Here is a 14,517-nt window from a genome sequence, read left to right as displayed (position 1 = left end):
TCACCCTCTCAGTAGCTTGTCTTTTCACTTTTTCGGTAAAGTCTTTTGATGAACAAAAGTTTTTCATTTTTATGAGGCCCCATTTATTTTTTTCTTTAGCTCTTTGTGCTTTTGTTAATATATTACATAATTCATCGTTAAAAGCTAGACTTGACAACATTGCCCCTGCATTTTTTTCCCAAGGATTTTATGGTTTTAGTTTGCACAAATGCAAATGCAACCACTGCTGTGGAGTCGGATCTGACTCATAGCGACCCCTCCTTGGGTTTCCCAGGCATTATCACTACAGAAGTAGATTGGCCAACTTTCCTTCCGAGGAATGGTTGGTGGATTTGAACGGCCAGCCTTCTGGTTAGCAGTCAATGCCTTAGGTTAATCCATTTTTTTTTTTTTTTAATATGGTGTGAGGCAAGGATCCTATTTAATTTTTCTACATGTGGATATCCAGTTTTCCCTGCACTATATATGGAAGAAATTCTTCTCTCCCCATTGAATGGACATAGCACCCTTGTCAAAAATCAGTTACCTTAGATGTGTGGGTTTATTTCTGGGCTCTTGATTCTGTTCCATTGATTTATGTGTCTGTTGTTATGCTAGTACCAGGATGTTTTGGTTACTGTAGCTGTATACAAAACTAAACCTAGTGCTATTGAGTCAATTTTGACTCTGAATGACTCTGTAGGATACAGTAGAACTGCCCTATAAGATTTTAAAGGCTATTGTCATTACAGGAGCAGAGGGCCACATCTTTTATCCGTGGAGCGGCTGGTTGGTTTGACTACTGATCTTTTGTTAGCAACCGAGTGCTTAACCAGTAGCTATATAGTATATTTTAAAATCAGGAAATGTGAGTCCTCAACTTTGTTCTTCTCTTTCAACATTGCTTTAGCTATTCAGGGCCTCTTGCCATTCCATATAAAGGTGACGGTTGATTTTTTCCATTTCTGCGAAGTCTGTTGGAATTTTGATTGGGATTACATTGAATCTATAGATCTCTTTGGGTTGTATTGATACTTTTTAATATTAAGTCTTCTGATCCGTGAACATGAAATATCTTTCCTTTTATAAAAGCCTTCTTTAATCTCTTTCAGCAGTGTTTAATAGTTTTCATTGTGTAGGTCCTTCACATCCATGGTTAGGTTTATTCCTAGGTATTTTATTCTCCTAGAGGCTATTGTAAATGGAATTTTTTCTCAATTTCTCTTTCATATTTTTCACTGCTGCTGTATAGAAACCCAACTGTGTTTGTTGTTGTTGTTGGCCTTGTACCCTGCAACTCTGAATTACTCTATTAGTTCTAGCAGGTGGTATCTTTTAATGTGGTCATCTTTGCCCTGTATTTGCTATAAACTGATAGTTATATCTAGAGGCTTCAATATTTTGGCAAGACCACTTCAGATGGGGTGTATGTGCTTCCATCAGAAGGCATGTAATTAATAGTTCTCCCCTCATTTGTGATTGAGTAGACAGTGATGATTAGTGTTTACATTCATTACTTTATTAGGTGTTGGCAAAAGGCTGATATTCTAATACTATCAATTTCATTCCTTTATTAGCTAGAATTATTTGAAGGAAACTTTACCTCATCTAGTTGGTACAGTTTCTGTTACAAAGGCAGATTAATTTTTCCCCTTTCGTTTACTTATTTTTGGAATAATGAATTAGTTCTGCAGGTGAATAATGATTTCTTTTAGTAATTTTATGATCACATGGTTTTTAACATGTCTGATGTGTCTCAACCCACTGCACTTACTATTTTTTATTGCTGCTCAAATTTTCACTATTTTGGCTTGTGGGAGCCACTTGAAATTGGTGTCAGGGATACCTACATTAGAAAATCAGACCCTGCCCTTATTAAAGTATGACTGAAAGTCTAATGAAGAATAGATTTTCCTATATGGAGTCAAAACTGATCCTTAATGGTCACAAATTTGTTTGTATGAAAAAAAATGTCTTACGGTTTAATTTGCTTTAGACACAAAGCCTTATTCTGGAAAGCCAGTGTATCACAGTAGACAAAGCATGAGCTAATCATCAGAAAACCAGATTCACATTCTTGCTTTGTTTCTATTAATTCATTACTTTAATCATTCATGAGATATTTACTGGGAGAAATTTGGTGCTAGGAGCATTGTAGTGAATGAGAGAGCCCAACTTCCTGTTCTCTGTGGGAGACATGAGCAAGTGCTTTAACTTCTGTCTATCGCCAAACCTTGGGTTTGACTAGGTATAGGTCTGAGGTTTTTTTCAAATCTAAAATTCTAAAGTTTGTGATAGCCTTGTGCAGGGAGAAGCTGTCCGGGTGATCTTAGTCACATGTGTACTCACATGTGTACAGTGCTTTTCTTGAGGACTTACCTTGGAGGGTGAGCCCTGGTCCTGATTGCAAAAGAACTTTCTATACACGTTTAAAAAATATCTTGGCAATGTCATGAGACAAAGTGTATGTGATCTGCTGTATGGAAAGTGTATTTGCTCTGTAAATTTTCAGCCAAATCACAATTAAAAAAAAATAAAAATCTTAGTCAGCCTGTCATCTGCATTTGGGTCTTCTTGGCAAACCCTAGGTATGGTAATTTATGTTCATGAGATTTCAGAGGCAGAAAACAAAAGTTGGGAAAAGGTGGATGACTTGCTTCAAGCCATAGCCAGACAGAGGTTCCTGGGCAAATAGCCTCCTCTTGTATGGAACCCAGGCTTCCAAGCAATGATACGCCTTCTCCTGCAGTGCTTGGGTGACCCATTGCTTTTCTGGTCTAATGAGCCATGAGAAAGGATTGTTTATCAGGGAACCAGAAGAGATCAGCTTTGTGGGGCTGGAAGAATTCTTTTTGCTTCTCTTGCCTCCCTCAGTTTTTCCAGTGGATATCAAGGTAACAAGTTTCTTGTTTTTGGCATTCCAGAATGCAATAAAGTTTTTTTTAGCTTGGAGCCATGACAAGGTTTTCAAGAAAAAAAAATCAACTTCTGTAACAAAGAGACACCGGAACACATATTGCTACAGAATAAAAAAAGTTACAACCCCAGGAAGTCTTAGTGTAGCTTTAGGGAAATGAGCTGCTGGACCCTGAGACAATCTGCCCGTCCTGGTCAATGAAAAAGAAATAGGATTTGAAGTTCCTTCCGAAATGAGGCCGGCTAATTTAGCCCCTCCCACGAGCCGAGGGTCTGTTATATCTCTGTTCCTTGAGTACCTCTCTCTCTGAGACGACCACAGCTAGCAGAGGCTGGAAAAAAATATACGTGAAAAGAGGAAGAAAACAAAAGCTGCCACTTATGGAAGAGGGAAGGGGTAAGAGCAAAATTGAATTGATCTGAATCATTAAGAATGAAAAAAGGGAGAAAGAGAAATAAGCCCAGTCCAAAAGCAAGTGCTTGAAAGAGCAAGAGGCAAAAAGCCCTGAATGAACTTTCTCACCCTTTTCCTTCTGAAAGGAGACAGAGAAAGAACTTTGGGAAAGTTTTTAGGGAGCAAAGCCTGAGGTTGTTGAAAAGGGTGGCTCTTGAGCAAGCTAGAGAGGCTCATGAATATTCATGATTGGTTTGTATTCAGAACTGGTGTTGGGAGGCAAGGGGCTTCTTCAGTGCCCCTGTAGTTTAAGAGGCTGGCAGTTGCCTCTTCCACAGTGTGGAGTCATCTTGCCGGTCAGAGCCGCAGTGTGTTTACTTAAAGATGCTGGACTCTGTATAGATTTGTTTTGTTCTTGTGTTTCCTGGGTACTTCCCTGTGGGAAATTAGCTAAGACTTCTTTGCAGAAGTAAGACAGAGAAATTCATGTGGCCAGAGGCTGTTACAACAGGGACCCAGAGTTGTATGTCTTGCAAAAGGCTGTAAGTTTCTTGGGATGTGTGGGGGAGTGTGTGTGTGTGTGTGTGTGTGTGTATGGTGAAGAGGGAGGAGGAGGATTTAAAAAAAGAAAGAAAAATCCATTGACATTGAGTTGATTTCGGCTCACGGTGACAGAGTAGAACTGCCTCGTGAATCTTTACAGAAGCAGACTGTCTGTCACATCTTTCTCCTGCGGAGCAGCTGGTGGATTTGAGCTGCTAGCCAGATGAGCACTTTAACCACCACACCACCAGAGCTCCTAGGAGGAGGATAGAGGAAGGAACAATGGTTCTATTGAAAAAGAGCAGGGCATGTCTGACTGACAACATTTAGATTTTGTCTAAAAACGAGAGCAGCCTGGTTTGCACAGATGGTGTACAGAGTCTGTCTTTTACCTCTTTTGGGCATTTTCTGCCAGAAGGGAGAGCCAGCTGCTTGGCAGCCTTCGGAATCACGAAGAATTTCTGCAGCATTGTGGGGCGGCGGAGCTCAGGAAACACTCCTCGGGTGTAGGGTTCCAGACCTCTTTTTATCATCTCTAGCTTCTAATTTCTGTAGACTTTTTAATTACATTAGAATATGGGAGAGTAAGATGTGTAGCAGCAATTAACGTTTCCTAGGTCTTCACTCTGCGCTGGGCTCTGTTCTAAGTGTGCTAAGAGTGGTATTGATTCCTCACACCAACCCTGTACTGTACTCTCATTATTATCTGCATTTCCCGGATGAGGAAATTGAGGTACAGCGTTGGGGGTGTGGGTATGGTGAGCGGGTAACTTACTTTGGATCATACAGTAGCAGGAGGTGAATTTGCCTGACACAGGCCCTAAAGGCTTCTCCACTGCTGTACACTGTTGCTCTGCTCCAAAGGCTTCCCTCCCTGGAGCCTGATAGTGATGAAATCTCAAGTTTGTGGAGGAATTTGTCCTTTCACTTACATTTTCCTCATTTGGCGCTCATGGCAATTCTGTGTGGTAGAAAAGCAGGTATTGTTACACTTCCCTTTTACAAAAGGGAGAAAATGAGGATGGGATGAGTTGGGTGACATGGATCACACAGCCAATTGTTGAACGATTGTTGAGCAAATTAGGCCAGAAATCCCCGGCCTTTGGTTTCCCATCTAGCCTGCACAGCACGCCTAGTCATCTGTAAACTTCACTATGACTTGTGTGGGCCTCACTGAACCACTTTCAGTTCCCCAAAGGTGCCTGATTTTTCCTCATCCTCAGACTGTTGAAAGGCACTTTCCTGTGCTATGAAGGTCTGTCTGGTCCTGTCCTTCCTCTTAATCTGGATGCATAATGCCTAGGTTTGAATCCGTGCTCCACTGTTTACCAACCATATGCCTGTTTTCTTATCTGTAAAATGAAGATAATAATGTCTATCTCATAGGGTTGTTGTAAGGACTAAATAGGGATTCATGCAAGGTTCTTAGAACAGGCTTGACACATGGTATAAAAACCAAACGCACTGCCGTCAAGTCGGATCTGACTCATAGTGACCCCTCCTTGGGTTTCTGAGGCGGTATCACTATAGAGGTCGATTGCCCAGCCTTCCTTCTGAGGAGTGGCTGGTGGGTTTGAACTGCCAGCCTTCTGGTTAGCAGTCAAAATGTTAGCTGTCACGATCAGATCACTCCTTCAAACCTCTCCTTGGTTGTTAATCTGCTTAAAAGCCTTCTGCAATTCTTTGAGACTAGACTAGGCTCTTCACCACTTACGGCTACAGTGATGCTCATCATACTCCGCTGTTACCTGCTTGCCCACGTTCCTGCCCTCTGTGTCACTCGTCTCTTCTCCTCTTCCCCAGCTCCGACTATAACTTCTTACTCATCTTTGATCCGTAGTCTCTAGTGCATTGTCTGGCACTTAATGGGAACTCAATAAATACTCAGTAAATTCAGTATTATTTTAGCTTTTCTTGATCCAGGAAATCAGTAGGGTGCTAAAAGGGGACCTTTGAGTTTGGAATAGGGCACCTAGATGGCAAATATTACTGTTTCGAGTAATCTATAAAGAATTGCCTATAAGTGGGTATACCTTCTAGACGGATTACCCTCAGAGCTAATGTGGCCTCCTGCTAAGTCACCCCACTTGAACGGTGTGACTCTGGCTGAACTTCAGCCACCATTCCCCACTCAGCCAGGGGCCAAATTGTATAACCTTGGAAATTTCAGAGGTATCACAGCTCAATAACTTGCTCTCTGGTTCCATAAATAGTGTCTCTATATCCCTATTTTATAGCAACCTCCTTGTCTGAGACAATGTACTCTGGTAATGGAAGATAAACAAACACTGTGAGGCTGGCCCTGGCTAAAATCATAAAGTACATTAATTTGTATCCAGCACCCTCCCTTTCCTCTTCCTGGCATGCCTTCAAACCGATTTGACAAATATTATTGTGCATTACCATTTGTAAGTCCCTATGCCAGATCCTTGGGTTATAAACAGTTTGCTCACAGTCTAGTGGGAAGGCACACATCTACACAGCCAATTCTAATAGAAGTCAGGCTTTGTAAAGTGCTAATAATAATAGCTAACATTGATGTTAGCTATTGTTTTATGTATTGTCTCATGTATTCTTTATAACAATGTTTTATGTATTGTCTCATGTAATCTTTATAACAATCTATGATAAAGGTTCCTGTATCTTATAGCTGTGGAAAGGGAGTCATTTGGCCAAAGACACACAGCTAATAATTTCAGAGGAGGCATTTAGACTCATGTGGAGACCCTGGGTAGTGCAAATGGTTATCATGCGCAGCTGCTAACCTAATGGTTGGAATTTGGAGTCCACCTAAAGACACCTTGGAGGAAAGACCTGGATATCTACTTCTGAAAAAGCAGCCATTGAAAACTCCATGGGGTACAGTTACACTGTGACACACATGAGGTCACAATGAGTTGAAATTGACTCAAAATTAAATAATACCTGGTTAAGCTGCAAAGGTTGGTGCCTAACCTATGTTATCCTACCTCCCCAAAAGCCATTAATAGGAGTCTAAAAAAAGCAATAGTGCCTAAGGCACTTGACTGCTAACCAGAAGGTTTGAACCACCAGCCACTCCTTGGAAGGAAGTTTGGGCAATCTACTTCCATAGTGATACTGCCTTGGAAACCCAAGGAGAGGTCGCTATGAGTCAGGGTGAACTTGACGGCACATAACAACAACAACAAAACAAAAAGAAAGCACCATGGGAAACAGAAGAAGGAGGGATGACTTCTGGGAAAACCTCTTAAAGATGGGACACTCCACTTGGACCTAAAAAGATGAGTAGAATCCGGTGCCCATGAAAAGTACCTTCCCCTCCCAGTGGTGCTTAAACACCTTTCCTTCCTTACCAAAACTATAGCCAAGATTTGGACTGAAAAAGCGCCTTTCTTTTTTCTGAGTTCCGTAGGCAACTGTTTACATGTGCATCCTAGATGTTTAAAGACCAAATCTAAAGTTTAGCCTTGACTATGAGTTTAAGATTGCCAATCATGTAGTCGAATAAACCTTTCCAAAGTAATTAGCTGCACATTAAATGAATTCCTTAATCATGATTGCTCTGCATGTTGTTGTTGTTATGTGCCCTTGAGTCAGACCTGACTCATAGTGACCCCTCCTTGGGTTTCTGAGGCAGTATCACTATGGAAGTAGGTTGCCCAACCTTCCTTCTGAGGAGTGGCTGGTGGGTTTGAACCACCAGCCTTCTGGTTAGCAGTCAAGTGCCTTAGGCACTACACTACAAGAGGTTTTACAGAGGTCTGTGACTAGTGTTGCTTTTACTTGGCCAAATCACATTTTAGGAGTGTTTTCCTTTCTTGTGTTCTCTTTTGGAAGATTCTCTGCTCTCTTTAACCAGTGACAGTGCTCAAGGGCATTAATTCTCACTTGTTGCCCTTTGGGAGGTGCTGGGCTCAGCCAGTGTAGACAAAGGTAAGGCCACGCGTCTTTCCCTGCAACATTTTGGAGCAAGGCCAAAATCAAGGGCATTCCTTGTGGTGAAGAGTTTATGGTTTAATGGAAGTGAGGAAGGGAGGAAGCATTAGCTTGATATGTGTCCCTGAGGAAATGCTTCTCAATTTTAACGTGCATGTGCATTGTTGGGGATGCTGTTAAAATGCAGATTCTGAGCCAGTAGCCCTGGGATGAGGCCTGCTATTCTGCATTTCTAACAAGCTCCCAGGTGATAGTAATGATGCCCCTTTACAGGTCACATTGTGAGTAGCAGTGTTATAGGGTTACCGCCTGCTTTAGGCTCAGGGGTTATTTTGGTACAAACTGGCCAAGTCCTCTCTCTCCTACTTTTTCCCCAAACTGCCACTTTGAATCACTGATTAGCTATATCATTGCAGGATGATGAGAAGCCTAATTTATTTATTCATTAAGTAAATGTATGACTTAAAACAGGGAGTGAGATCTCCAATGTCATATACTAGAAACACACACGAATCTTCATTGCACGCAAACAGTGGTTACACAAATAAGCCCTGCGTTGGGTCCCCTTAATATCTCAACCTCTTCTCCAGAGGTCTGAGGTTCTCTTTATTCCCTGCCTCCAACCTGAGAAGTCCTTGAGCAGAATGAGTGGCCCTCCGGTGGGGGCTGGGGTGCCGAGGAAGAGCCGGGGCAGAAGGGACTCTCGACTCTGAGATTGGGAGCCCATGCCTGGTGCTTTGTCTCCACTCTGCAGAAGTGGTGTGGGAAGGATCCTAGGCACAAAAGGGGACAGTAGGTGCAGAGAGGACACGTGAGATTTCTTTAGATTTGGGAGTTTGTGGGGATTGTGAGGAGAAAAGAGGTTGCTAGAGAAAAAGAAGCAAGTTGGCCTAATTTTCATGCAAGAACATCAAAGTGATTTTTAGAAACTCGGGAACAATTGCATTGCAGGACACGCCCTACATAAGGAGGTGTTTCCTGTGGTTCATAGGAAAGACATGAACAATTCCTTTATGTCCCTAAGGACATAAGTAAAATAGCACGTGTTCATTAAAGAAAACACGGTAATATAGATTACAGGTGAGAAGAAAAGCAATCACTTGTGATAATATTTTGGTGTGTTTCCTTGCAGTTTCTTTATTGTATCTGGGTTGTTTCCTTCTTTTAGCATTTATTTGAGGAGAACTTTGAAACATTGTGAGTTGGCAGCATGACCATTAGTCTGTATTTACAGTTTGAAAGCCTGGCTTTTGTGTAGCAAAGATTCACAATTATTTTCCATCTTAAAGTCTTATAGCGTTTGTTAGTGTAGTATGTATAGTCACACCGCTTATTTAATAATTCCCCTGTTTTTGAGCATTTAGGTTGTTTCCATTTCCAATAAATGTCTTCATGTATGAAGCTCTACCATATGTAGCATGACATTCTGAGGCTAGAGTCCCAGAAGTAGAATTACTGAGTTAAAACTTGTAAATGTTTTTTCAGGTTCTTGATTAATGCTGCCAAGTTGTATTCCCGAAGAATGGACCCTTCACCCTCCCACAGGCAGTTTCTATTTTGCTGGGTCTTTGACAGCTTTGGCATATTGTACTCTAATGAATGTCAGTGGAGTCACTAGGGTTGGTGGTGTTACCCAGTGCAGTAACTCATGGTGTCATTCCCCGCCCCCTCCCCAAGCCCCATGGATGGGGCCTGCCCACCCACACTCTGACTGGTGGGTTTTGGGGGTGGTGGGAGGGGGAGGGAGTGGTGACAAAGTTACCACACCAGGTGATAGGTGAATGGTGACATCACTGCCTTGGTGGCCCCTCACCCTGAGTGTCAGCCTATCTGCTGCTGCCGCCACTACCACAGACTCTCGGGTGTATGGTATGCACCTTCCGCAGATATCTCTAGTGATGCCACCAGTTTTACTTTGCATTTCTTAAAATTACATTAGATTTTCTTTTGTATACTGTTTATATCCTTTGCCCATTTGTTATTTATTTGGATTTTATGTTTTTTAATTAATTTATGTGAGCTCTTCATTAAATAATGGTATTCTTGTTTTTCTGCCATATCTGCAATAGTTTTTCAGAATCTACTCTTTGTGTTTTTATGTAGAAAATCCAACGCATTTTTAAATGTGCTGGTGTGGTTTTCTAAGTAATTTGATATTGCATATTTGTTTTCTCTTTAATCCAGGATAATTTTTTTTAAAAGTTCCAAGTGATTATTATTTTTGTTTAAACCACTGTTATGAATTTCTCATTTTATTATATAAAAGAGAATACCTTTATAATTTGAGGTGTCCTTGTGTCTAAATATATGGTGAATTTTTATAACTAGTTTATGCACACTTGTGAATAAGATGTATCCTCTGTTTCTAAGATATAAAATTGGATATGTATGAATCAATCTAGTCTTTTAAATTATATGGTAGTCCCGCCCCAACCATACTTTTCTCTGTGTGAAATTACAGTGTATGTGCATTACTTTTGTGTACCTTTACTGATACCAAGGGGAATTTCAATTCCAGAAAAAAATAAGATGGGAATCATTTTTATTGTGGCCTATTTGAAAGGAGTTAATTAAGTTAACTAAGTCTTGGGCAAGTTAAAGGAAGATGAGGTAAAATACTCAGATGGTATCTTAGAGAGCTGAGCCTTGTGTGGCTATATAACTTGCATAGTATGGAATGGGTGTGAGTAAAAATTACTAAGTCTTTCCTTTCCAAATGACCATGGCAGGCCTCAGAAAGCCAGAGTGAGAGATGGGTCTGGTTGGCAGGATGTATGAGGTGGGAGTCAGGATCTCTGAGTCATCAGATCACAACGACACTGCCCAAGCAGATGAAGACTCAGACCCATGTACAAAAAGATCTCTGATGAGATACATCATTAGCAAAACAATGATTTTGTCACTGCACTGCAAAGGCAGGGAAGGGAAAACCTGAAAAGTTTCTAGAAAACAAGGGTTGGTAAATAGAAAATTAACAGTGCTTATTGTTGTTGGGAGCTCTGGTGGCATAGTGCCTAAGGCATTTGACTGCTAACCAAAAGGCTGGCGGTTCAAACCCACCAGGAACTCCTCGGAAAGAAGGCTGGGCAATCTACTTCCGTGGTGATACTGCCTCAGAAACCCAAGGAGGGGTTGCTATGTGTTGGATCCAACTCCATGGCAGTGGTTGCGTTTTGTGTTTTGTCGTTATTGTTAGGTGTTGTTGAGTCATCTCCAACTCGTAGCAACCCTATGTACAGCAGAACAAAACACTGCCCAGTCCTGTGCCAGGTCCATGATCCTTGCTATACCTGAGTTCATCGTTGTAGCCACTGTGTCACTCCATCTTGTTGAGGGCCTTCCACTTTATTGTTGACCCTTCACTTTACCAAACATGATATCATTCTGCAGGGAGTGGTCCCCTCTGACAACATGACCAAAGTAGGTGAGACAAGGTCTGGCCATTCTCACTTCCAAGGAGCGTTCCGGCTGCACTTCTCCCAGGGCACATTTGTTAGTTCTTGCAGTCCATGGTACTTTCAGTATTCTTCGCCAACAACACAACTCAAAAGCATCAACTCTTCTTCAGTCTTGCTTATTCATGGTTCAGCTCTCACATGCATATGAGGTGATTGAAAATACCATGGCTTGGGTCAGGCACACCTTAGTCTTGAAGTAGATATTTTTGCTCTGCAGCATTTGAAAGAGGTCTTTTGCAGCCAATTTGCCCAGTGCTATATGTCATCTGATATTCTGACTGCTGCCTCCATTGGTGCTGAATATAGAACCAAGTATTGTGAAGTTTTTGACAACTTCAATCTTTTCTCCATTTATTGTGATACTGTATAGTGGTCCAGTTGTGAGAATTTTTGTTTTCTTTATATTGAGGTGTAATCCATACTGCAGACTGTAGTCTTCAATCTTCATCAGTAAGTGCTCCAAGTCATCTTCGCTTTCAGCAAGCAAAGTTGTGTCATCAGCATATTGCATGTTGTTAATGAGTCTTCTTCCAGTCTGATGCCATATTCTTCTTCATATAGTCCAGCTTCTCAAATTATTTGCTCAGCATACAGATTGAATGAGTATGGTGAAGGACACAACCCTGACACACTCCCTTCTTGATTTTAAACCATGCAGTGTCCCCTTGTTCTATTTGAACAACAGCCTCCTGGTCTATGTACAGATTCCTCATGAGTATAATTAAGTGTTCTGGAATTCCCATTCTTCTCAATGTTATCCATAACTTATTATGATCCACACAATCACATGCTTTTGCATAGTCAATGAAACACAAGTAACCATGTTTCTGGTATTCTTTGCTTTGAGTCAAGATCCATCTGACATCAGCAATAATGTCCCTCGTTCCATGTCCTCTTCTGAATCCAGCTTGCATTTCTGGAAGTTCTCTGTCAATATGCTGCTGAATCTGTTTTTGAATTATCTTCAGTAAGATTTTACTTGCATGCAATATTAATGATACTGTTTGATAATTTCCACATTCTGTGGGAACACCTCTGTTTGGAATGGGTACAAATATGGATCTCTTCCAGTGAGTTGGCCAGGAAGCTCTCTTCTAGAGCTCTTGGTGTAGCCGAGTGAGTGCCTTCAGTGTGGCATCCATTTGTTGAAACATCTCAATGGGTATTCTGTCAGTTCCTGAAGGCTTGGTTTTCACCACTTCCTTCAGGGCAGCTTCAACTTCTTCCTTCAGTACCATTGGTTCTTGATCACATGCCACCTGCAGGAATGGTTGAACATGGACCAAGTCTTTTTGGTACAGTGACTCTGTATATTCCTTCCACTTCTTTTGATGCTTCCTGCATCATTCAATATTTTGCCCATAGAATCTTTCAGTATTGCAACTCGAGGCTTAATTTTTTTCTTCAGTTCTTTGAGAATGCTGAGCATGTTCTTCCCTTTTGGTTTTCTGACTCCAGGTCTTTGCACATTTCATTATTATAATTGACCTTGTTTTCTTGAGCTGCTCTTTGAAATCTTCTGTTTTATCAGAAATAAAATAAAATCAGCTCTTTTATCTTGTCATTTCTTCCATTTGCTTTAGCTACTCTTTGCTCAAGGGGAAGTTTCAGAGTCTCTTCTGACTCCATTTTGGTCTTTTCTTCCTCTCAGTACTCATATTTTGTAATTAAACCTCTAGAAAATGTTGATCGCATCTTTTACTTAATGTCTTCTTTTTATTGCTTTATTTTTATGAGCTTAGAAATAACCATAAAGCCAATATAGTCACTGTACCACAGGCTGAAGAATGGCCCTCAGAATACCGAAGTCATAATCCCTGGACACTGTGAATGTTATCTTATATGGAAAAAGGGCCTTTGCAGTTATCACTGAGGATCTTTAGATGGGGAGATTATTCTGAATTATCCAGGTGAACCCTAAATGACAGTCACAAGTTTCCTTATAAGAGAGGAGGCAAGAGACATGTGACAGAAGTGAGACCACAGAAGCAAGATGCCAGTGTTGCTGGCTTTGAAGATGGGGGAGGGGACCATAGCCAAGGAATTCAGGGAATGCAGCTATAGAAGCAGCAAGGGAACAAATCTCTTCTGCAGCCTCTGGAGGGAAATGTGGCCCCATCAGTATTTTTATTTCAGCTCAGTGAAAGTGATTTCAGATCTTGGACCCCCACACCTGCAAAGGAATAAATATGTGTTCTTGTAAGCCACCAAATGTGATAATTCATTATAGCAGCCGTAGAAAATGAATACAGGAAGTATTTCATAAGTAGAAGCAGTGGTGGTTTTAGTTAGTTGACAGTGGTTTACAGTGTGTCTTGAGCCATACACTATTCTAGTCACCTTACAGATGTTAACTCAGTTAGGTCTCAAACAATCCTGTGAGGTTGCTACTACTATTATCCCTGTCTTACAGATGAGAAACTGAAGAATGAGCATTTAAGTAACTTGCCTAAAGTTTCCCAATTGATAAGTGTTAGAGTTGAGATTTGAACCCATAATTGTTGATACTATTATTATTATAGAGCTCTGGTAGCGTAGTGCCTCTAAGGCACTTGACAGCTAACTGGAAGGCTGGCGGTTCAAACCCACCAGTCACTCCTCGGAAAGAAGGTTGGGCAATCTACTTTCGTAGTGATACTGCCTCGGAAACCCAAGGAGGGGTCGCTATGAGTTGGGGCTGACTGGATGGTACATAACAACAACAATAACATTATTATTATGAGATAAAATTCATGTATCACTCAATTCACCCATTTAAAGTAGACATTATAGAGTTGTCAATGTAGTCGCAGGGTCGTGCAGCCATCACCACAGTCAATTTAAGAACATTTCTATCACCCCAAAAAGAAACTCCATTAGTGGTCACTCCTCATTTCCTCCCAGCTTCCTTGCCAGCTTCCCAGTCCTTTCTGTGTCTATGATATTTGCCTGGTTTGGACATTTCATACTTTAAATTCCATTGTACAAATAGACCACATTTTATTTGTCCATTCATCAGATAATAAACATTTGGATTATTTCCACTATTTGGTATTATGAATAGTGCTGCTATGAACATCCACGTACAAATTTTTGTGTGGGTCTATGTTTTTCATTTCTCTTGAGTGTATACCTCGGGGTGAAATTGCTGGGTCATATGTTTAACTTTTTGAGAAATTGACAGACTGTTTTTCAAAGGGGTTGAAACATTTTACATTCCCACCAGCCATGTATTCTCTTTCCAATTTCCCCACATCCTTGTCAACATTTGTTATTACCTGTCTTTTTGAATTATAACTCTCCTTATGGGTGGGACTGCTAACCAGAAAG

The 14,517-nt window shown here is 41.0% G+C and overlaps 1 protein-coding gene across 1 annotated transcript in view; it reads left to right on the top strand.

The window, feature by feature from the left end:
• The first annotated feature begins 2,766 nt into the window (after positions 1-2,766).
• Positions 2,767-14,517, top strand: part of ENTPD1 (ectonucleoside triphosphate diphosphohydrolase 1) — a 216,676-nt gene continuing 204,925 nt past the window's right edge. The window contains 2 exon segments of the mRNA XM_007940056.2: positions 2,767-2,811; positions 2,813-2,873. Of these exon segments, the coding sequence (XP_007938247.2) occupies positions 2,767-2,811; positions 2,813-2,873 (106 nt within the window).

This window comes from Orycteropus afer, unplaced genomic scaffold (assembly GCF_000298275.1).
Source record: "Orycteropus afer afer isolate SDZICR_OR568_19922 unplaced genomic scaffold, OryAfe1.0 scaffold00064, whole genome shotgun sequence".
Classification (NCBI taxonomy): Eukaryota; Metazoa; Chordata; class Mammalia; order Tubulidentata; family Orycteropodidae; genus Orycteropus; species Orycteropus afer.
Note: the sequence above shows the minus strand (reverse complement) of the source record. Positions and strands in the feature narration are given on the sequence as shown.